This window comes from Pteropus medius, unplaced genomic scaffold (genome assembly GCF_902729225.1).
Source record: "Pteropus medius unplaced genomic scaffold, Ma_sr-lr_union100, whole genome shotgun sequence".
Taxonomy (NCBI): Eukaryota; Metazoa; Chordata; class Mammalia; order Chiroptera; family Pteropodidae; genus Pteropus; species Pteropus medius.
In genome coordinates this window covers 4,699,803-4,725,446 of record NW_024346150.1, presented here as the reverse complement: position 1 = coordinate 4,725,446, position 25,644 = coordinate 4,699,803, and the positions used below count along the sequence as shown (strand labels likewise).

At 31.9% G+C, this 25,644-nt stretch overlaps 1 protein-coding gene across 3 annotated transcripts in view; it reads right to left on the bottom strand.

The window, feature by feature from the left end:
* GKAP1 (G kinase anchoring protein 1) overlaps positions 1–25,644 on the bottom strand; it is a 65,103-nt gene that overhangs the window by 30,925 nt on the left and 8,534 nt on the right. For all 3 annotated transcript variants that reach the window (XM_039875671.1, XM_039875670.1, XM_039875672.1), the window contains exons 3-7: positions 24,911–25,163; positions 22,833–22,976; positions 13,346–13,423; positions 10,455–10,578; positions 8,222–8,244 (exon numbers count right to left, since the gene is read on the bottom strand). In XM_039875671.1, coding sequence (XP_039731605.1) covers positions 8,222–8,244; positions 10,455–10,578; positions 13,346–13,423; positions 22,833–22,976; positions 24,911–25,120 — 579 coding nt within the window. In that variant the 5' untranslated portion in view covers positions 25,121–25,163. The remainder of the gene's footprint in view (positions 1–8,221; positions 8,245–10,454; positions 10,579–13,345; positions 13,424–22,832; positions 22,977–24,910; positions 25,164–25,644) is intronic.

Genomic DNA, 25,644 nt, shown 5'->3' with positions numbered 1-25,644 from the left:
CTTTGGATATTTTTGTGTAAAATAAATTATTCATTTTGAATGACATCCAATTTATCAATCTTTCTTTTACAATGCTTTGTTAAGTTTTCCCTACCCCTGGGTGGGAAATATACTATATTTTCTAGTTCTAAGGGTTGTACAATTTGTCTTTTGCATGTAAATATCTAACCTATGTGGAATAGATTTTAATGTGTGATAGAAGGTAGAGATCCAATTTGATTTTTTCCTAATATGACTAACAACCGTCCTTTGCTTTTCTATATATCAGACATTACAATGGTGAGTCATGAACACATCACGTAATGAACACAGTAATAAATTGACCGGTAGAACAGAACAGAGAGCTCAAAAGACCCATGCATATATGGAATCTTGATAAATAACAGTAAGTGCATTAAATATGGTTCTTCTTTAGAAGTTCTGGGCTATTTTTTAGCCTTTGTGCTTCCATATTAGTAATTTGTTGAGTTTTAAAAACAAACAAACTTAGCATTGGAAATGCAAAGAAAATTTGGGAAAAACTGTCACTTTTATTAATAAGGCTTCTTACCCACAAAGATGGCATACCTTTCCATCTATGTAAGTTGTCTTTGTTTTTCAATAAAATTTGATAATTTGCTCCATATAGGTTTGCATAACTTCTATTAGATCTTTAGGTACCTTATTATCTTTTGCTGCTACTATAAATAACAACTTTAAAAAATAACTTTACTTTTGCTACTAGCATACAGAAAATGCAGTTTTAAGCTTTAAAAACACATATACAGCATATGTACAGATTGAAAAAGTTATAAAGTGACATGCTTGTTACTATCGAGGTAATTATGAACATTGCTAGTACCCCAGAAGACTCCATGCTTCTCCTTTCTTCCCTATTAAAGGTGTGATTATTTCTACTTTTTGTGATACTCTCTTTGACTTGCTTTATTGCCTGTCAACCTATGCATATCTCCCTAAATAATACAGCTTAATTTTGCTCATTTTTGAACTTTATATGGAATCATACTGTTCCTTCTCACTGTAATTCATTCACTTTTAATGCTGATTATTACTCCATTGACGAAATTTGCCACAATTTGTTATTCAGTTTACTACTGATGGACATTTAGATTCTTCACAGGTTTTGATCTTAGTGAACAATGATGCTTTTAAGTCTTATATACATATAGTGATCCACATAAGCACATATTACTCTAGAGCATGTACTTGGGAGTAAAATCCCTGGACTGTGGGTTACAGGAATCTTTAATTGAGGTGTCACTGACATACAACATGAGTTTCAAGTGTACAACATGATGATTCAATATTTGTATATACATCCACAGCTGGGAATCCGCATATATGGAGGGCCGACTTATGTTATACACGAATTTTCAATTGCGCAGGTGGTTGGTGCCTATAACCCCCATGTTGTTCAAGGGTCAACTGTATTGCAAAATAATCACCACAGTAATTCCAGTAAATATCCATCACCATATATATTTTTTTCTTGTGATAAGAACTTTTAAGATTTACCTCTTAGCAACTTTCAAATATGCAGTACAGTGTTATTAACTATAGTTGTTGTGCTGAACTTTACATCTCCATGACATTTCATAACTGGAAGCTTGTACCTTTTGACCCTCTTCACCCATTTTGCCCACCCTTACCCCCTGCCTCTGGCAACCACCAGTTTTCTGTGAGCTTGTTTTGTTTTGTTCAGGTTCCACATGCGAGATCATAAGGCATTTGTCTTTCTCTGCCTGACATTTCAGTATAAATGCCTCAGGGTCCATCCACGTTGTTGCAAATGGTAAGATTTCATTCTTTATATGGCTGAATAATATATGCCATTGTGTGTATTTTCTTTATCTGTTGATGGATACTTGGTTTGTTTCCATATCTTGGCTACTGTTAAGACTGCACTGAACGCAGGAGTGCATATGCCTACCTGCTCAAATTAGTGTTTTCATAAGATAAAAACCTGGAAACAGAATTGCTGGATCATATGGTAGCTCTATTTTTAATTTTTTGAGGAACGTCCATACTGTTTTCCATAGTGGCTGCACCAATTTACAGTCCCACTAACAGTGCACAAAGGTTCCCTTTTCCCCACATCTTCACCAACACTTCTTATTTCTTGTCTTTTTGATAATAGTTATTCTAACAGGTGTGAGGTGATATCTTATTGTGGTTTTGGTTTGCATTTTCCTGAAGATTAGTGATGTTAAACACTTTTTCATGTACCTATTCGCCAAATGTATGTCTATTCAGATTTTCTGCCCATTTTTTCAAATCAATTGGTTTTTTGCTATTGAGTTTTATGAATTCTTTATTTATTTTGGATATTAACCCCTTATCAGATATATGATTTGCAAATAGTTATTTCCATTCAGTAGGTTGCCTTTTCATTCTGTTGATGGTTTCCTTTGCTGTGCAAAAGCTTTAGTCTGATGTAGTCCCACTCATTTATTTTTGTTTTTATTTCCTTTGCTTTTGGTGTCAAATCCGAAAAATCATTGCCAAGACCAATGTCAAGGAGTTTACTACCTATGTTTTCTTCTGGGAGTTTTATGGTCTCAGGTTTTACAGTCAAGCCTTAAATCAATTTGAGTTATTTTTGTGTATGGTGTAAGTACAGTGGTCCATTTTCGTTCCTTTTTATATGGTTGTCCAGTTTTCCCAACACCATTTATTGAAGAGACTGTCATTTCTTTCATTGTTTACTCTTGACTCCACTGTTGTAAATTAACTGATTAAAAATGCATGGATTTATTTCTGGGCTCTCTTTTCTGCTTCATTGCTATATGTGTCTGCTTTCTATGCCAATACTATATTATTTTGGTCACTATAGTTTTGTAATATAGTTTGAAATCAGGGAGTGTGATGCCACCAGCTTTGTTGTTCTTTCGTAAGATTGCTTTGGCTATTCGGGGTCTTTTACAGTTCTATACAAATTTTAGAACTATTTGTTCTATTTCTGTGAGAAATGTCATTGAAATTTTGACTAGGCATTGCATTCAATCTGTAGATAGCTTTGGGCAGTATGAACATTTTAACAACATTAATTCTTCCAACCCATGAACATGGAATATATTTCCATTTATTTGTGTCTTCTTCCGTTTCTTTCATCAGCATCTTATAGTTTTCAGTGCACAGGTGTTTCACCTCATTTAAATTTATTCCTGGGTATTTCATTCTTTTTTATGCAATTATAAATAGAATTATTTTCTTAATTTTCTTCTCATAGTTCATTATTAGACTATATAAATGCAACAGATCTCTGTATACTGATTTTGTATTCTATTTTACTGAATTCACTTATTCTGGTTTTTTTTGGTTTGTGTGGAGTCTTTAAAATTTTCTATATATATCATGTAACTGGCAAATAGTAACAGTTTTACTTCCTTCCCAATTTGTATGCCTTTTATTTATTTTCCTTACCTAATTGCTCTGGCTATGAATTCCAATACTATGTTGACATAACAGGTTACCTCTTCATAAAGAGTGTACCATTATTCCATATTCTCACCAACATTTCAAATCATCTTTGATTTTTGCCATCCTAAGAGTAAATATTCTCACTGTGGTTTTAATTTGCATTTCCCTGATTATTAATGAGGTTGGCCATCTTTTTCTATGTTTTTACACCATATAAATATCCTTTTTATGAGTACTTGTTTCTCACCCATTCTTCAATTGAGTTCTTTTTTGGAAAAAATCTTTTTCTTCTCTGAAGATCGTCCTTTCATTTTTCAAACATTATGATGAAAAGAAGTCCTTAACTTAATGTATAATTTTAAAGATAGTGGTTTTTGTGCCTTTCTTACCCTAAAGAATAAAAATATTCTTCCTATTTTAGCACCTAAATGTTTTATAATATTGCCTTTTACTTTTAAGTCTTTGATCCACTGTCCACATTTTTATTTATGATATGAATAATCAAATCTTTTTTTCCATAAAAATAATCTATTGGCCTAAAACCATTTATTAAAAAAACTTCATCCTTCACCCAGCAATATTCTACATCATTCTGATATTTATCAAGTGTACACATGTGGTTGGTCTATTTTGGGGCTATTGTTTTCTAATGGTTTGTCTATTAATGCACCAGTAATACCTTACTGTAGTATTAGTTTTAAAAAAGAATCTTGATATCTGATTGGGCAAGTCCTCCTACGTTTTTCCTCCTCAAGAGCATTTTGGCTATTTTTGGTCCTTTGCACTTCCATAATAATTTTATAAGTGCTGTAGTTTTCAGTTTGAAAACTAAATTGTGATTCCGATTGGGATTGCACTGATTTTACAAATTAATATGAGGAAATGTGACTTCTTTATGATACGTCTTCCAATCCACGAACAAGGTGTATTTTCCCCATTTAAATCTTTGCTATCTTTCAATAAAGTTTTACAATTTTCCCAATATATGTCTAACATATCATTTATTTAATTTATTCTTAGGTATTCTTATAATTTATTAAAAAGTCTTTCGATTACACTTTCTGCTGTTACTGGTATATAGAAATACAAATAACTATTGAAACTGTTTTGTCATTTAAAGTTTAAGATAAGGAACCAAGGCTAGCATCATAAAAAAACCTTTTGTAAGCCTCCCAGGAATACCAGGAACACAAAAATAACTTCCCTTATTTCATAAACTCCTGTACCTCCACAATTGTAAAATGGTACAGCCACTTTAGAAAACACTTCAATAATTTCTTATGCTTAAACAAATACCTACATAGCAATTTCATTCGTAGGTTTTTATCTAAGAGACATTAAACATTTGTTCATAAAAAGACTTGCACACAAATGTTCATAGCATTATTCATAATAACCAAAAGTGCAAACAATCAAGTGATGAAATAGATAAAATTAAATGCAGTACTAAATGGAATTAGCAACAAAGAGGAATGAAGTACTAATATATGCTACAACATGGGTGAACTTGAAAAACATTATGCTAAGTGTAATAAGTCACAAAAGACCATATACCGTATGGTTCCATGTACGCAAAACATCTGGAATAAGTAGATTTGTAGAGACAGAATGTAGATTAGTGGTTGCCTAAGACTGAAGGAGGGCAGGGCAGAAGGGATATGGAAGTGGCTGGTAACGGACACAAGGTTTCATTTGGGGATGATGGACATATTCTAAAATTAGATTACGTAATGACCGCAAAACTGCAAATCTGTTCAAATCCATTCTATTATATACTTTATATGGATAACTTTTACAATATGTAAATTATACCTCAATAAAGCTTTTTAAAAAGGTTATAGCAGCCTTATTTATAATGGTCAAAAACTGAAAACAAACTAAATGTACATAAACAGGAGAATAAATAAATACATCATGATAAGTCACCCTGTGGAATACAATTTAGCAATGAAAAGGGAAAAACTACTAATATGCACAACATGAATGAACCTTCAAACATTTTGCTGATGGAAAGAACCAGACCAAAGAATAACATACTGTAGGCTTTACTTTAAAGACACAAAACTAATCCATGATGATAGAAATCACAACAGTGGTTGCCTGTAGGGGGCGGAGAGGACATGAAGTGATGACTTGGATGGGACAGAAGGAAACTTGACAGTGTGTGATGGAAATGTTCTTTACCTTGATAGAGATATAGGTCACATAATTATATGGATGTGTCAAACCTCATCCAACTGCACCTATGCATCATACTGTGTCCAAATTATACTTCAATTAAAACCCCAGCTTCTTACTGAACACTTATTTCCTAACTTGAACACATGATTTACAGTGTAAACCGACAAATATGAATGCTTTCATCAACAATTTCTTTCGTATTTCTAAAGGCTCCAAGTCACCTCCTAGAATAGCCTCCCAGCTTTACAATTTCAACATACCTTAACATACAGCCAACACACAAACCTCAAAATGTTCCATTTACATGTGCAATTTCTCTTTTGCCACACTTGGATGCTCTGAACTTATTCCAAGAGAAATTCTAAATAATGGTGTTCTTTAAATGGGCTATTATATTAAAGATGATATAATATGTGGGATAAGTCTACTTTATCCTCTTTCCTAGAGTAGACCCTCATGGATTCAAGTCTTGACTTAAAACAATTATTTATTAAGCTCTTACTATGCAATTAGTACTGTGCTACACGTGGGCTACTGTCACAGGACTCACAATCTACTGAGAAGTACAAAAACAGATATAATAAGCATTATTTTTTGTATGTCAGGGATGGCAAATATCTGTAAAGCATGTGGCCACTTCCTTCCTCTTTTAAAAATGGGCAACGATTAATTGATAGTGGTACTTTTTCTTGCTTAGCAAAAAGTCTCAGGATTCTTAATGCAGAGTTCCACAAAGGCCCTAACAAGTGCTTGAACTTGCATAGAAAATAAAACTTATGTGCCTCTGTTATGTTTTGTAAAAATATACAGAAGCAGTAGACCAAAAAAGTCTAAAGAAGGTTTTAGTGCAAAGGCAGAACATTCATTCATTCATTAGCCAACATTCATCTCCATTACCTACTATGTGGTAGTAATTAGACTACCAGGGAAACCAAATCAACAAGATATGGTCCCATACCTCCAAGTATTCAAATTCTAGTGAGAAGCAAAACAATGATAAACAGGGTGTTGAAGGCTATGAAGTAAGTATACACAGGGTATTATGGACATCTAAATAAGCGACGTTTCCAGGAAAAAGTGACTCTCTGGCCAAGTTCTGAAGTATAGTTAATCAAATAAAAAAAGATAGAAATGACATCACCAAGATGGCAACACAGGTCATTCCCAACTTCAATCCCCCATCACAAGACATCAACTGAGACTTGGGAGAGAAATGAAGTCCTAAAGCTATATAGTCTTAAAGGAGACATGCTGAAAGCACAGTACAAATAAAAGGAAATAGGCTGTGGGAGCCAGATAGAACTGAGTTTGTTCCCCAGCTCCCTCCCTCACCCAGTGCTTTTTATTTTTAATATAAATTTTTAATTGGTAGTACATAGACATGACAGGAAATTCAGAAGTATATATTGTGAAAAGTAATTCTTTCTCCTATCCCTCCCTCTTCCGGTTACCACTCCTTCCTCACCCCTTGGCGACCTCTGGTACAACTTCTTGGGTACTTTCCCAGGGATAGTCTATTCAAGCATATTAAAGACTCAACCTTCTAGATTTCAAGACAGATGATGATCACTATAATTTTAAAGCTTTTGAATGGTACTAGAAGGACTGGAGTTGAGAAGGCCAGATAAAAGTGGTACTAAAGAGAAAGGAGTAGGTAGCTATGAGACACTCCATCCGGCATAATTAGCATTTAAAAAGACATCACATTAAAATTAAAAACAAACAAAATAACTTTAAGGATCCACTAATGCTCCTTACAAGGCATGATTAGTTGAGGTTTCTAAGAGGTATGAACAAGCACTTACTTTCTATTATAATTAGAGAGTTAGTTAGATGTTTTTGTATAGACAAATTTTATTTCCCTGACTTGTCCAGGGAATGCCTGAAACAGTAACAAAAATGGCCAAAAACCATATATGTATTCTAAAGAGAAACCAAGGAACATCTAACCATTTAATAAAATCAATTAAAGGAATTATGACAAGAATACATACATAACAGAACGAGACAAATTAATACCTAAAGAAGTAAAAAGAATTCTAACATTTCATTAGTATTATCTTCATTATTAAAAAATATCTTATAGTTGTCTCATTTCCCAATTCTAAAAAGTTTGTAGGGGCTTTATGAAGTCTATAAAAAACAAAGTAACTGATAATACTAGAAAGTTATGTGTAAGCAGCACTAGCCTCTAACAGTGAATGGTAAGAAAAGTACATGATCAGGTTTATTTTATCCATGGGTACAAACTCACAATTTCTGTAATTCTAAAATATCTTGAGAAATGGTTTTAGGATATTTTTAATAAAGATTAAAATACAGACTCTGAATGTTTCCCTAAAATTTTAATTTACATGTGGTAATCTTTTGGCTCACGTACACACACAAATTAGATGCTAAAGCCAAAAGATATATTTCATGTAAATAATCACATTTTTATTTTACCATAACGTATTTTATATTCTTATAATTGCCAGAAACATAATTGCGTTCACTCATGAAACACCTACGAGTTGTCCTTTAAGTGGTATATCTCAAAAAAGACTTACTCCTAAACATTTAAATACTATTCTTAAAATCATCAAGTGTTTTCTAGAATGAAGATGGTTATAACACTTACCTCTGTCTTTTTACTAATGTGATCTGTAAATAAAACAAATGGTGATATTTCATTGGAGGGAATTAACATAAAATATTTCAATATATAAACAATATTTAAACAAAGCAATTAAAAAGAATTTCAAAATTATAATAGTTTCAGAAGTCATTTGGGGTTTGCCTAGGATTCATCAGGTTTACTTTTCTAGGTAAAAGATGTTAAAATTCAGTATATAACTATTAATTTATTCAGCTTAGGGACTAGGTCTTATATCCTAGTAAATGTCACCCATACCAAAGGGTATTATTAAATTTTAAACATCTGCATTCTGTATCATTTAAGTTTCTGGTTTCACATAATTTTCTGAGGGGGTGAACTTGAGGGGGTACAAATATGTTTAAAATCAAATCATAGGATATTATGACTGCAAAAACTATAAAGATCACTCCCTTGTGGAATAAAATGAAAAGTAAAATAATAATTTGTATCTTTTATTAGCTAGTTTTTTATTTTTAAAATACACATCATAGTGATTTGATAACACCATGGAAAAATACTAAAAACTGATTTGTATTTACAGAATGAAACAAAAAAGAAGACATAACAAATATATCTAGATTAAACAAATCACTGGTTTAGTAACAATAGCATTTATGAAAAGGGATTAAAGAATGAGGAAAAGGAAAAAATAAGGGAATCCACACAGATATAAGGTTGAGACTAATTTACAAATAGGAAACAAGTGTTCTCATTTAAATTGGAAATGATTGGAATATCTAATATTTAATAATGATTCTTCTGGACAGCAGAAATTTCCATTCTCAAAGACTAATAATAGAATAGCTTTCTAATGACTGAGAATCTAAAAGCTGCCAGTTCTCTAAAGCATTCAGTGATCAGAATAGAATAAAGTCCATAAACACAGTAAATGTCAAAATCACAAGTTTCAGATCAAACTATCAAATCCTGGTAGCTTACACAAGTCATTCTTTTAGCATGTTCTACTTAGCATACAATATGATGCCAGAACCAAAGAATCACAACCGTGTTAATTATGCCTTGTAATAGTTGTGTAGTTTAACAGAATCATATGGATGTCTGAATCTAATAAAGTTATAAAATATTTATTAAATCTAACATATAGAAAGTAAATTAAGGAATTTTTAAAAAGCATTCTTTTCGTGTTTCTTAGTTTTTAATGAAATATTTCTTATGTAAAATCTTTCTTACTGAAATTGGAAATTTTAACATACATCTGTTCTTTTAACCTCAAAACAAAGCAACTTAATTAGAAAGACAGACTGTAAGAAAAACTTTCCTGATCCTTAAAGCAAAGCAATTATAATTCTCTAAATTTATTCCTAATTTCACAGGCTTGTTTCTGAAGACAGTAAAGTAGGGGGGTTTTTTTTGTTTGTTTTTTGAGATTATTGCTATGATGCCCAATGTATTAAGGCTAAATTCATAAGACTTAAATAAGTTGTTCTGTGAATGAATAGCTGTTCATTTGGTCAGCAACTATTCTGACTGGTCTAAGCACAATGCTGTTCAAAAATATTTTGTGACTGTGCTGTCTAATATGGAAGTACGCTACTAATCACAGGTGGCTACTGAACACTTGAAATGTGGCTAATGTAACTAAGGAATTTCTAATTTTAGTTCATTTTAATTAATTTATATTTAAGTTGCCACACATAAATAGTGGCTACTATATAATACAGTACAGGTCTAGGGTTTTCACCATTTCCCACATCACAAATAATGTGCTTAGTGGTCCATCTTCAAAAGTTTGGTGGATGGTATAATTTCCTTCTGTCTTCTCTGTTTGATTTTAAAAAATACAAATGATATTATAGAGAGTCTTCTGGTAATAAATCTCATTCTAAAAATTTACATTTTAATTTTCTAAGATTAGTTTTAGAAAACTTGAAGTTGACCAGTAATGGATGAAACCTGAAGATACTATTCCTGGTCTATTATGTTTCATGATGACTTAAAAACTATAAATGTCATTTTTTATTTTCAGTGAATTTTAGAAAGGAAAAAATTTCAGAAATACAAAAATATAAATTGTAGTTTTATGGGGTTTTAATGATTGATTTTAAATTACTTTAACTCCCATATTGTTTATTTCCAAACAGGTTTACAGTCTACATTCTAAGTAGCACATTAACCAAACAATTTTTATTTTAAAAATTAGAAAGTATATGAAGACTTAGAATAGTTCCTCTAATAAATTTCATACATATATTACCTTCAGATTGAAAATCTTTTAGTGATACTGTGAGAGGTTTGTCTTTTCCCTGATGATTCTTTCTTTTATCTTTTTTATTCATAACTTTTGACTGAGTTGAAGCATTTTCAGCATTTTCATACTCCTAAAAAGAATTATCGACAATCATTAAACTTAGTTTACACAAGTAAAGTCAACTCATCAACAGGTAATATGTGTATTAAAGTTTTATTTTTAAAGATAAAAAGGCAAATGAAAATAAAAATTTAGGCCAGCCAAACTGTATAAAAGGATGCCTGTTTATATATTCAATCTCTTTGCCTCTTAAACATTAAAATAAAAACAAAAAGCTATACCTTGGTCCATAACGCTTCCTACCTGCCACCTTCTTCTTCATTTCTGGACCAAACTTAATAATCTACAGTCAATTTGCTTTCTCGCCCTTCCTGAAATCTAGCTTCTGGTGTTCTCTGATACTAAAATTAAGGCCAACTTCCTTTAAAATGCCAAATACAGGGCATTATTTTTTCAGAGATTTCTTGGTTTTTTTCAATATATTTCTGATGACCCTTGAGTCAACTTCATTGGCTTCTCTTTTCCCAATTTTTTTTTTTTAATGTAGCTATTTTTCACCTTTATCCCATTCTAACCTATTCTTCCAAAGCTTTATACCCACTGCTCTTCATACTCTAAGTTCAAAGTTCTACCTCTACAATGATTATCTCTGCATGTACAGATATCTCAACCGGAATGTTCAAGAAGTATCTCCAATTCTGTAGTAAGGACTGATCCTCCAATAAGTACCTTGTTTAATGCTGCTATCATCTACACAACTGTCTAGGCTAGAAACCTGAGTCATCCAAGCCCACTCTTCCTATACACTTTATATCTAAATTAGTCACTATGTCTTGCTGAGTTTATCTCTTAAAAGTCTCTTAAATCTATTCTCTTTTCTTCATACATTCTGTCATTTCCCCTATCTTTTTTTGCTTGGCACTGCAATACCCTCTAATTTTAGCCCCTTAATCCATCTTCGACATTGCTATCGCATGAGTTTCTAAAATAAAAACTTGAAACCAGTCTAAAAAATATATTCAATAGTTCTCTGCCAATTGATATATAAAACTCAATTTCCTTGGCCTGGTAAACAGGGTCTTTATATCCTATTCTCCTGATGGTATCTCCAGCAACTCTAGGTTCCTAATTTATAGTTTTTCAAACATGCTACACTGTTTCCCATGTACATATCTTATATACTTGCCATTCCTTCCCTGAGAAAGCTGACTTTCTTTTTACCTATCCTATGAACTTCTAATACATCTGGTAAAATCTTCTTTTAAGAATCCTTTCCTAAAACTCATTCCCATCATAAAATTCTTCTATCTTTCTGAATTTCCACTGGACATACATCTCTCAATACTATACACTATAATTATACGTAAGTCTCCCTCCACTAAACTCAAAGGCTGGAACCATGTCTTTACCTTTAGATTATGTGCCTAGCACATATTGGCTATTCAAAAAAATATCTGAATGAATGAGACAGAAAAGAAAATGCCATCACAAGCTTTAGTTATTATAAAAATCCTTACGCTAAAATAATTATACTTTTTTAAATGAAATAATTAACTTAAAACTCAGTGACTACATCGAACGAGCCATCACATACAAAAGGAGTTTCTTTATTTTCTGAGAGTCATTACTGTCTGATAAAACCAATGCTCTGGGGTATTAAGCTTATGACTGTGCCAAGAAAACTAGCTAGAAGAATATTTTATCAACATCATCTACTCTACTCCTCCTCTGAAGATACAGCTAATCATTTTAGCTTTGGAATTTAGACATATCTAACAACTTCTATATAACAATATACAATTCGATAAATTTTATCTTCAAATTAACTAAGTCAGGAAGACTTTTCCAGTGTAACCTGAAGTCCATTAAATGATTAAGTCATAGTAAAGCTAGCTGTACCAATTTTTGTAATTGCCAGTTTTGTGTCTAAACAGCAACAACAGGATTACAATTACTCTTGATTTTTCAGTATAACAAGAACAGAGACAGAAAATGAAACTAATACACATAGTATAAAAAGTCCACTTTACTACTTTCATCATCTTCCCTTTAGCTATGAATAAATTGCAAAAGCATCTAGTGTAAATTTTATTCCTCTCTTCCCTTCATCTTAAGTGAAGGAACTAGTGTACAATGATAGTCTAAAGGCCCTTAAGCACAACCACAGGCCATTTATTACGAACCACTATGTAATCACAAGTTGAATGAATTTTATGGACCAAATAAAAAATTCTCAATATATGTAAAGGACTAAAATGTTAAATAATATGAAGACAATATAAATGCTCAATTTAAATATAGAAACTGGAAACCAACACTACTTTTTACTTAAATGTTCCTACATTAACATGCTGTAGAATGCATTTCAGCACACAGCTCAATATCACACCTTAGTGACAAATGCTGAGTTCACAAGGCCAAATTGTCAGAAATGCCGTCTCATTTACTTTAGTTAATTGTAGTGTATCTCCAGCAGTCTCTTAATGGATACCCCTATACTTGTACTTACATTTTTTTAATGTACTTATTTTCTACATTCATCTAAAATAAACTTAAATAAATCATCTGCTGTTAATTTCCTCCCTTCCCTTCATGTTGGGTGGAGGAACTTTTTAACTAAACACTAAATCATTAGACAAAGCTTAGTCCACATGTTTCTGTTGTCTCTCAAAACCTGAAGTGAATCCAACTATAAAAACTTCAAGACAATATTTTGTTATAATAATGAATTTTTAGGACAAATTTTAATGGAGAACTTTTATACAAAATTCAAGAGGGTTGGTCCTAACTTTCGACCCTTAAACCTAATACAGTTAGATCAATAAATGCACAAATACCTTTTTGTGTTCTTCATATTCTAATTTACTTAGCAACAATGCCTTCTCAAGATCTGCTTCAAACATTTCAGATGTCAGCTAAAAAAAAGAGTTGCACAATGATCAGATGATAGCATTATACCATGTGGGGTATTAATACCATTGTGGGGTATTAAGCAAAGTTTCACAATGAACAGATGATAGCATTAACATATACTTTTCCTGTATATATTGTCATAGTTAGCAAAATAACCATGACAATATATATAGGAAAAGAAAACGAATACATTAAAAAAAATCTGGGTTCCCCAAAGTTATCTATCCATGCCAAAGTAGAGAATCCTATATTTTATTGAAGATACCCAAACAAAAACTTTCAATTTTGAAATTTCTATTTCCTCTTTCACTGTCAATAATTCATTATATATCACATAATCTTTTTATTTAATAAAATCTTACCAAAAAATTAACACTGTAATGGATGTCAAAGGCAGATCTAGTTTAGGACACAGACAATTCAATAGTGATTATTCAAAAATATAAGAATACTAAAAAATAACTCCATAAGCATTATAAAACATACCATTTCCTTAACAGAGACTAATCCACAGGTACAGACCTTTTAAATAGGTGACCAAATATCCTAGTATATACCTGTTGTTACAGAATAATTATAGTGCATCCCTTTACTCCTATCCTTTCATGCCTTTTATATATTGCCCTGTCTTTAAAGTCTTTAATACTATAGCCTAAAGTCTATAATACTATAATAAAATGATTCTTTTTGCTTTATATCTTTTGGTTCCTCTTTCCCACCATGCAATCTCACTTTTTCTTACAATCTGGCTTCCACTACCTTCCAATCAAATGACCCTCCAAGAATTAATTTTCCTAGTTGCCAAACAGAATTGCTACAGTAGTTGGACAGGACTTTGGCTGGTCTAGCACTGGGGATAAAGTATATCTGCAGCTGAATAAAGGATAGTTGCAATATGACAAGAGCAAACATCCTGTATTCGTGTGCATGTATTTGTCATCCTATATGAACTGGATGATGAAAACATCAATTCCTTTGAATAACTATACTTCATTCCAATGTCCTATTATTCCATCAGGACAGCCAATCACATAACTCTATATACTGCACAGACAGCCAAGCTATCATTACCAAAAAATGAGAAAAATGTTAACCAATATTTCCTTTGAAGCAGCTCATCTAATTCTATACTAAGACAACAAAAAGAGGGTAAAAAAGATTAAGTTTATCACAGAAAAAAAATTACTCTCATAGAAAAATATTATTAGAATTAAGGGTACATCGCAAGAGAAAATCTAGTTAAGTCCAGAGTAAGTTGTACATACTTTTTCTATGTAATAACTGAAAAGAACTGAATAATTTATTTAATCCAAATTAGTAATAATCAGGAACAAGTAATAAATTCACCTTTTAAATAACTTATTATATAAATGAATATTCAAAAACAACAGTTATATAATAAAAAATTAGATTTGTGTTAGTGTTACATGCAAAAGAAAACTGACGTAAATTTCTCCACCTACACTCAAAGCAAACTGAGTATAAAATACTTCACTATAATTAAAGCATAGTAGTCATACCAACACAGAAAAAGTAACGAAACTATTTGTTTATTCTGAACAAAGCTAGTTTGATTTACCACTAAGCTTTTAATCAGTATTAATGACCTTTTATATTTATAAAAGGGGCATTTAAAATTATTTCCAATATGTCACATATTCTGACTGATATTCCAAAAACAAGTTAGTGGGGAAGTTGAGAGACTTGTAAAATGTCATTATTCTTTTTCATATTAACTCTCAGAATTTAGATATTATGTAATTGATTCTAATAGCATGATAAGAACTGAATGAAATGGAACTTTTAAAGTGAAAAATATAGCTCTCTCCAGCATGATTCTAAATGTAGAAGTTTAAAGCTTAAATTACCTTTTAATTATTAACATAAACTAGTAAACAGGAAAATACAAGTAGGCAAAAACTATTTAAATCTTTGAAAACTAGAAGAGATCTTCCAAAAATGTCAATGTATGATCAATCGGCCAATAAGGACTTACAGAGAATCTTGTACATGCTTTGCATGTAGGGCTTTAAAGCAAGAGTATAAATTTGGATTTTGCCTTCAGGAAATTTCTACTCCAGTTGGGGACAGAAGACTAACACATATGAAGAACAGAAAATAGAATACAATATTAAAAGTGCTACAAAAGTTTATGGAAAGAAGATAAACAATAAATAGAATTCAGAGAAGCATATAGAAAAGAAACTAATTTAAGTTCGTCCTTAAAGGATAGATTTATGTAATTTAATAGGTAGAAAAAGAAATAGAAGAATTTCAGGAGGAAAGAGCCATGTGAACAAAGGTATATTAACAATAGATATACTATCAGATACCAAAGAAAGAGATACCCGATAAAAGGTGACTTCTATATACTAAATTTGGAAAAAACACAGGCTTTGGGAGATCAAATAGGTGGATAATTTTAATTCCTATTCCACCCATGCTAGCTGTGACCTTGGGCAAGTTATATAATTTGAGAATCTCAATTTCTTCAAATGTAAAAAGGAAGTAGAAATACCAACCTTGCAAGGAAGGTAGTTTTGAAGATTTAAAACTATAATGTATGTAAAGTTAGACCTAGCACAGTGCCTGCGTGGCACAAGAGTTACACACAGTAGATTAGAATTCCCCTCCTCTGTGTTGGAGAATAGTAGAAAATAAGATTGCTTAGGTAGGACAGAATTAGGTTCAAGATCCTCCCTAAAATATTAGGGATTCAGAGCAGATGAAAGAAGAATGATGATAAAAGTAATTTTAAATAGACTGGATATTAGAAGAATGAGAACTTAGAATCAATGTGTCTGGCTAACCCACTGTAATCTCAGCATATAGGAACCTGGACCAGAACACAGCACTACAGATAATAAAGTCCAGGTTTTGGAACTGACAGAATATGAAGTATAAAACAAGAGTAAATCAAAGATTAGGATTTTTGACCCTAGTTAACAGGGAGAATGGTAGCACAAGACTAAATCCTAAGAAAAATGAAAATGTGATTCCAAATTCTCTAAATGTTAAGAGAATTAATTATACTACTGTTGTAAATATAGGTATCAAGCTAATTAATCATAACATGTACAGGTAGAACTGAGGAGGGAAAAAAAAGGCTGGGCCTAAAAAACAGGCAGGCACCAGGCAAGAAAACGTAAATAAAACCATAATTTTTAAAAAATGTCTTATATTTAAGTTTGCAAACTGAGAATTCCTAATCATGTTCTTTGTACTTATGGGAGGAGGAAGAAAGGAAGAAAAAGAGGAAATAATAGGCACTAAAATGCCTACAGAATTGAAGAAGATACTCACATTTACCCAAGATAGAGTACTTCAGATCCCCTTCCTCTTGGCTTCCCCTTCATTGCCTCCTACTTCCCCATCTAGCAGTAAAATATATTTTTTTTTCTATTGAAACAAAACTATAGCTCAAGGATTTATGATCAGTTAAAGAGTATGAAGAACCAGTGAAAAATAAGGCCAGTAAATATTTTGGATCTAGATTTTTTAAAATTAATTTGTAAGCCTAAATACCATAACAATCTTACCAATTTTAAATCCAAGCAAAACAATTTCCAAATAAAGAGTTAATCTTCATTTCTCACAGGCATCATGAGAACAGGGTTATTGTAAATCAACACAGAACATCATTCTGAAAACATCTAACACTTGTAGACAACTGCTTAGCCACAATAGCAGTAGGTGTCCTATGGTACTCTAACCCAGAGATTTTCAAAGTGTGGACCATATATCTTTCACTAGTTTGGAAAGCAGAATTATCTTCCCAGAACTCTTCTAACAATCTTATTGAACATTATGATTTTAAAGGTTGTCAGTATTCTACAAAAATTATATCTATGTTACAATTATCAGGTTCAGTTCATCTCAGATAATGAATCTTCATGTCCTTTGAGTGCTGTTTACATCATCTAAGTCTGCATTTTTGTTGTAAGCTTTATTATATCTCCAAGAAATAAACATGGTTCAATGATTCATTGAAGGACTAGACATAGTAATGAAAATACAGCTGTAAATAATACAACCTATAAAGAGCATAAATTTAAAAATAAATAGGATTAATACAGTGAATACAGAATATAAAGCTGTATGTGTCATAAGAGCAATATCACATTAGCAGCTGAAAAGAAAATTACAAATAGAAAATTAAGATAGTGAATATTTACAATTTTGATTTATTGAGTTATCAATCTATTTGTTCTCAGCTATGAAACATGAGCAGACCAGTGGTCTGAAGACATAGTTTTTGTTTCACTTTCAAAGCACAATGACCTGTATGAGTCTTTCCAGAACAAGTACCAAGTAGTAATGCTTTCCAGAGCAAAAGTGATAAATGTTGTTGCTAAAGAGCAAGCCAAAAAAACACAGAGGATTTATTTGAATCTGCACTCCTTTTAGGGAAACCAAGTGCAAGACAAATTATTGTCAAGGGACTTATTATACCAAGTGACTTAATGAAAAATATCACCCTCACAAAAACAAAACCAAAAAAAAAAAGAAAAAGAAACCAGAACAAACTATTGGCAAAACACCTTTATCAGATGACTGGAAAACATAAAGTGAAAGAACAATTACTACTGTGCACATGCTAGCAGATATTTCACGTTAGAGCTGGACAAAATCAGTGATGTACAGTTTGAATCAATACAATAAGATGAAAAAATACACAATAATATTTGACCCGTTTATCACTGAAAACCCATGTGAAAAGATTTTTCTATTAAGTTAATTATTTTACCATGATGTAGACTTAAAAGAGGAACACTGGAATCAGTAATATCAGTGTATCATGAATAAAAGAGGTTAGACCTGAACTACATCTACACAGATATTTATTCCCAGGCAATAGGTATTAGTGAACACTATGTATCTTGATCTTGATACAGTAAGGAAACAGTAAAAATTATAAATATATTCGAATCAAAGCCATGGCCTATTCATCCTTTTTTAAATATTCAACTTTACTGAGATATAATTCACATATTTTATATATCCCATAAAATTTACCCATTTCAACTGTGAAATATATACCTCCTTTTGATGTATACATCTCTGAAAAGAAATAGGGAATACAAAACTACTTTTCCACATTAAAGAATGCTGGGATATATCAAAGTTTATGAAATGAAAAACTGAAATAAAAACATTTCTTTAAGGCACAAATGATGCAGTAAAGATCATCTCTACAATTTCCAGCAGCTTTGGTAGCATACCTTGCCAAAATATATAGTATCCTGAATAGCCTGAACCAATCTTTTCAGTCTTTTCAATCTTTTCTTAATAAATCTTTTATTAAGATTTGCCTATAATGTTAAGGAAAAGATTAGAATTAAGATCAAATGTGGTTCAGTTTGTCCCGATTGGTCTTCATCTTTTAGTGGGTAATTCCAATTATTTACATTTATTTATAAGGTGAAATATTTGTCTAATGTCTTTTTTCATATTTTTTAAGCCTTACTTCAGAGGTTTCCTTGCAATTTCTTTTGCTTTATAACTTTTGCTATATGGGCCATGTTTTTTTTTTTCTTCAAGTGATTTAAAACATAAAATGTAAACTCTTGTATATAAGTTTTCTTTAAATTTAAAAAGCACCCAGCTTGGAAGCTAAGCAGGGTCAGGCCTGGTTAGTATTTAAATGAGAGACAACTTAGGAAGGCCAGGTGCTGTAGGCATAAGAAACAAAAAATAAAAATTAAGGGATTATAAACTGACAAGGTCCTTGCAATCTGTGAGGTCAACCAACGGTTGCCTTGCCTAAAAAATAATTAAATGAATGAATGAATGAATGAATGAATGAATTTAAAAAGCACACTTGGAACTACATTTTGCTATCAATATAAAAAAATTTAAAATACTTATTGACTCCTCTGAACTATTCCTAATTTTTATATTCATAAACAGGGATTTCATTTTAGACAAATTCGAGTAAGCTGTTTTATTTTTATTATTATTATTTTCTTTGGTGCAAACCAAGACCTTAAATTGCTCTTTTAATAAGGACTTTAGTCTCTGAAGTGACTGTATCCCATGAGAGGTTCTGCTCATATATATATATAAACAGACACCTAAGTCTCCTAATCTCCATGACCTGTTTTTCATGACTGATAGTCCCTTTGAGTAAACACGGGACTAGAAATAAATCTGTATGGTTCTCTCATTTCCTGATTTTTATCTCTTGACTATTGAAACCAAGATATCCTCTAAAATGTTCAGGAGACTGTATTCCATTTCTCCTCAGCACAGGTATTTATAGATTTAAAGCAACTTTATGAAAAAAAATTTTTCATGAATTCCTATTTCTTTAAAAAGATTTTTTAAAAATATAGTTGACATACAATATTATATTCGTTGTATTAGTTTCAGGTGTACGGCTATGTTCTCTTTAATAACCAAATTTACAATCGCTATTTAGAGTTAATTCTATATTGAACTAGCTTCAATGCTTACCCCCAGTGCTTTCCAACTGCTGCGCTCTTTATTTAGATTTGCCTTTTAATTGGCAGGTGCACACCTCCAAAATTCTGCAGACGGGATAATGGTGGTACGTCCACGCATGTCTGAGAATGTATTTCTTTGGGAGTCACACAAATGACATTTTGGCTAGATTCTTAATTCTAACATTTCAATTCTAGTAGTTAAAGTAGCCAGCCTGAGAGTAGCCAGCCTGATCTTTCATCATTACTAGACGACTGGTTTCCTCTCATGCATAATTTATAGTATTATTTCCTTGTTTCTCCTTCGTAAAATTAAAAACTTTTCAAAAGCTTTAAAAAGTCTTTTTAAAAAGTCTTCTGTTCTTTCAAGCTCAGATTCATGTATTTAGCTTGGGAAAATTTTTATTAACATTATCTTTAATGACTCCCTCTGTTCCACTTGTTTCGGGGACACTGATTATGTCTGTTGGATTTCAGTTCTGTGTTCCAATCTATCATGTCTATGTCACTTGCAAAATTTATCTCAAATTTTCCTTCATACAATTGACTTGTCTTAAGTGTATACTCTGTTCTTTAGTCCTTCTAATGAAGTTTTTAGTTCTGCTATGATTTGACTTCCCCAATTTTTTATTTCACCCATCTTCTTTTCAATTCATGTCTCTTAGCCACTTTTTCATCTCAGTCTACTATTTCACCTTATTATAAAACATTACTATTTCTTTGACTTTTACAAAATGTTCTAGACCCTTGGTTTTTATTAAAGCAAAAAACAACTGCCATCTAAAATCTACTTTTGTTCTCTGCAGCAAATCTTTTTCAAAGTGCCTTTACTTTGGACACTATGTACAATGTTCTTTCCCTTTTATGTTATAGAAGTTTTTCTTCAGTTGACATGAGATCAATTAAGAGCCACTGTTTGCTCATAAGTAGGTGGAGTAGACGGTTCTTTACTATCTGATTGTTTAATGCCAGCTCTCAGATTTTATGCTTAGCTGATATAAATTTACATTATCATTTGGTAATTTAGGAATAGGAAACTTTTAGCATAATTCATCTTTTGTGTTTGAACTAAGCAGCCACATAACAGGCAAAATATCTATATCCAGCTTTTTGTCTGACTCAGCCTTCAATACCTGGAATTTGTCATAGTGGTGTTTTCTTACCGTGTGAGAAAAGAATACGCACCATAACTGTATGCTTTTTTTTTTTGCCCCCCCTATTTAAAATGTTACTCCACACAGTAAAACAGATTCCAGGTGGTGTACTATCCACCTGCTCTATATAGGGTCAGGGCCAAGTCAACTATTTCCATTTCCATAATTGCCAGGTCGTTTTAGAAGCAATCAGTCAGGGCAGGAGGAAGGGCAATCAAACACCTTTGCTCGAGTTCCCATATTACATGGAATTTATTTTGCTGCAAAATTGAGTTTTCCTTCTTTAATTTTCCAATGCCTTTTGGGCTACTCAGAGAAATCTGTCTGGTGAAGACACTGGTAAATTCTATTACTGTCCAAACAAGTAGATCATTATATTTGTAAACCGTAAAAGTGATGTGGAAGAGGAAAAAAGAATCAAACAAAACCTCTAGAAAAATACAAAATGATTTTATCCAGTATACCAGGACCTGGAAACATCTTTTAAATAGCATTTTTGTCAGCTCTAGTGTAATAACTGAAGCTCATAATGATGAGCCTGAGGCACCACAAAATCCAAGAGACAATGTTATAATTAACAGTTTATGTTAAGAGTATAGTTTAGTATAGTCTACTTCTTTTAAAACTGGTAACCCAAGATGGTTGCCAGATGGAAGAGAGTTGAGATGCTAGGTGAAAAAGGTAAAGAGATTAAGTAGTACAAATTGGTAGTTACAAAACAGCCACAGGGATATAAAGTACAGCACATGGAATATAGTCAATAATATTGTAATAACTATGTATGGGTACTAATATAATACTGAATGTCAACTATAATTGAAAAATAAAAAATAATTTAAAAAATTAAAAATAAATAAAAACCTGGTAACCCAAGCATGGTAAGTATAGTCACACTATTAAGCCAAACATTTGCTAGAGTAATACTTATTGCCAATAGATCAAATGACAGTTTAACAGATAAACAGATAACTCTTCATTGCCTATCTATACATCATCTTCCAGAGCAAGGGTCCCCAAACCCCGGGCCACAGACCAGTACCAGTCACCAGCCTGTTAGGAACCGAGCTGCATGGCAGGAGGTGAATACTAGGCAAGCAAGCGAAGCTTCATCTGTATTTGCAGCCGCTCTCCAGCACTAACATCACTGCCTTAGCTCCACTTCAGACTATCAGGCATTAGATTCTCATAGGAGCACTGGTCTCTGGTGTCAAAAAGGTTGGGGACCACTGTCTTAGAGTACATTCCAGGCTTATTATTTTCTTGGACATCAAACACAAAAAACAAATTGTCCTTAATAAGTTATCCATGTAATTTGGTTATTAATTAAATTTATTTAATAGAGGCATAAAAAAAAAAACAAAATATGTATAGGTTAAAGAAACAAACAAATGCCATGAACCATTTTATATCAAGGCCAAAAAGGAAAAATTTCCCCTCAAAGACTTTCTTTTTAAACAAAATCATCACCAGGTATTTTTAACAAGACCTCTGGACCTATAAATGTAATTTTTTTACTTAAAATAATTTAATCCTGTCATTCTATCTTCCCTCATTTGTAAAAGAGCAGATGAATTAAAAACTCACAAAATAATTGCTTTGAAGTGTCAAAACTAATAAAATTAATAAATGTATCAATCTGTTTTTCCAGTAGATAAAAAACAGAACCTCTTATTAAAAGCAGCAAATACATATGAATTAATGTGATAAAAAAACAACTTCTCAACAGTGGTATCATAGATTCAGATGCACTGCTCTTAAAAATGTATACATTCACTGAAAAACAAGGTAAAAGAATTTCATTTACTTAACTGTACCTGCTCATCTCTTTGTCTCCACTCTTGCCAATTTTCTTCTCGTGAATCCTTCTGTACTGGGTTTTGTAATGAAAGCTCATGTTGAGCATTACAAATGGCATGGGAGGATTTCTGAGGAATTTTCTTAAAAGCAAGATTTCGGAGCTATGAAACAAAGAATATATTAAATGCAGTTTATCGATACTGAAATACTATTTTTTGGAAGTTTATAAATCAACAATAGTTTGACACTTCTATATACTATTCTAAAGTCACTATTTGTGTTGTAGAATATTAATTTCTCTAGTATGTGAGATAATGTTGGTGGATTTCCAGATGAAATGATTAATAAGTGAAAATGGACTGAATTATACCATCATTTTAATGATTCTCCTTTACTAAAGGGAAGAAGTTTATAGGAGTAGAAAACAGGATAACAAGTGTGCTCATAAAATGCAAAACAATAGGGTTCAAAAAGATTAAAGCTTAATAGCTTACAAATTTAAAAGTTAAAATAGTGAAGGAAGATAGCTTATGCAATTCTAGCAACTACTTTGCTAGTCCTGAAAAATACAGGGGCTACTCCACAAAGTAACATAATGAACTAAAACTGTACTGCCCAAACCACTTCCCAATGAAAATAACCTGAGATACAGAAATTGAAATGAGAAAAAAATATTGAGAAGTTGTTATGGATTGAACTGTATTCCCCCAAAAGATATGCTGTAGCCCTAACCCTCGGTGTCTGTGAATATGACCTTATTGAAAAGTAGAGATTTTACAGATGTAATCAAGTTAAGATATGGTCATAGGGTGGGCCCTAATTCAATATGACTGATGTCCTTATAAGAAGCGGTGAAGACTAAGATGCACACAGAGAATGCCATGTAATAACAGAGGCAAAGATTGGAGTGATACAGCTGCAAGCCTAAGATTGATGGCCGCCAGAAGCAGCTATAAAGAGGCAAGGAAGGGTTCTACTCAGTCTTGGGGAGAACATGGCCCTTGGTGATAACTTGGTTTGGACTTCTAGACTCTAGAACCATTAGAGAATAAATTTCTGTTGTTTTAAGCCATCTAGTTTGTGGTACTTTGCTATGACAGCTTTAGGAAAGTCACTTTTTAAAGTCACTCTCTGTGTGGAAGCATTTTAAAGAGATATTTAGAAAGCAATGGTAATGAAAATGTAATAGAAATAAAGAATAAAAAGGTTTTTTCTAAGTCTTGGGACATTATAAAATGAATATAGGGGAAAAAATACTTTTACTACTTCTCTCATTAAATGATACTGAAAAAGGTCCTTACATATACCTGAATGCTACTTCTATTAAAATACAAACAAATACAGGCTGGAGTTGTTTCTCAGCATTTCTTTTAAAAACGAATGGTCATGTAACTCATCCTAAGAATGTCTAGGGGAGAGGGACCTGCCATGCACTTATTACCCTAAAGAAAGAGATAATCATCAAAACCATAAAAATGTATATTCAGGCTAGTCATAGGACTATTATCTATAATATTAATTAAAAAAAGAGTGGGGAGAAACAACCTAAATGTTTATCACAAGGGTTCAATTAAAGTATGAGATAGCCATGAAATTAAATAATGTGGAGTCATTTAAAATAATGCAGCTCTTAGTCTACTTATATGGAAAACTGCTAATGGCTAATTAGAAAAAAAAGCCAGAATAAAAGTCTATTATATAATCCCATTTTTATTTAAATAAAATATGAATATAAATGTATATGTATATACTCATATCTATATATTCATATAAACATATATATACAGAAGACACATACTAAATTATTAATTGGTTATATCTCTAGTTACATTTATAAACGGCCTTGGTTTCCTTACTTTTTAAAATAAGCATGTAAGCTTCTATAGTCAGAAAAAATAAAAGCATTTTTTAAATGTTCATTTCATTTGACTTTAAATACACATGAATTTACATCCATTCATTTAAGTCATATTTACCAAGTACCTATGGACCAGGTACTATGGATCTATGGATACACGGATCAGTAAGATAGTACCTGTCCTCGTGATACTTACTTGGTTTATTGGGAAAGCAAATAAATAATTAAAACTTTTACCTCATTTGCTTCACTCTGTTGCTGTTCCTTCTTTTTCCTTCTTTTCTCTCTCTTTTTCTCATTTGTAGTTGTTTTGCTTGTTTGAGACTTTCCAGTATTCCGACCTTTGCCTTTTCCAGGCTCAGAATCAGAACCACTGCCACTATCCACTTGCAACAGAGCAAAACGAGAAGCAGTAGTGGGAACAGAACTAAGAACTGCTGAGGCCATTGCAAGGATTTTTCTTTTAAAATACTTCTGTCAAGAATAATTCCTGCATAGGAAGAAGGGGAGACAGATGAGTAAACATTCTCAGTATAATTTGTTCAAGATTCTAGAACAATAATATATATTATTATATATACAAAGATACATATACATTTCTCCTGATGCTGAATTTAGTGATATTTGGGTTCCCAAAGTCCTACACTTTTTAACTTATGTAAACAACAAAATTATATCAGAAAATAGAAAAATGAAATATTGAGATTTCACAGACTAGTGCAAGATTACCATCAATATATTTATTTTTCCATATACAAGTTTTAATAACTCATGATTTTCTTCTCTTAAATATACTGCTATAATATACACATATTTATGGAGAACATCCTAAATCAATATGGTTTATAACAGAAAAGTATCCGTTTATTCCCAACTTCTAAGACGGGAAAAAAAAGGAGTAGAAAAGGAAGAACAGTCTTATATACAAAATGCTACCTTAAGTTTAATCTTAGAGACTGAAATAGGTCACA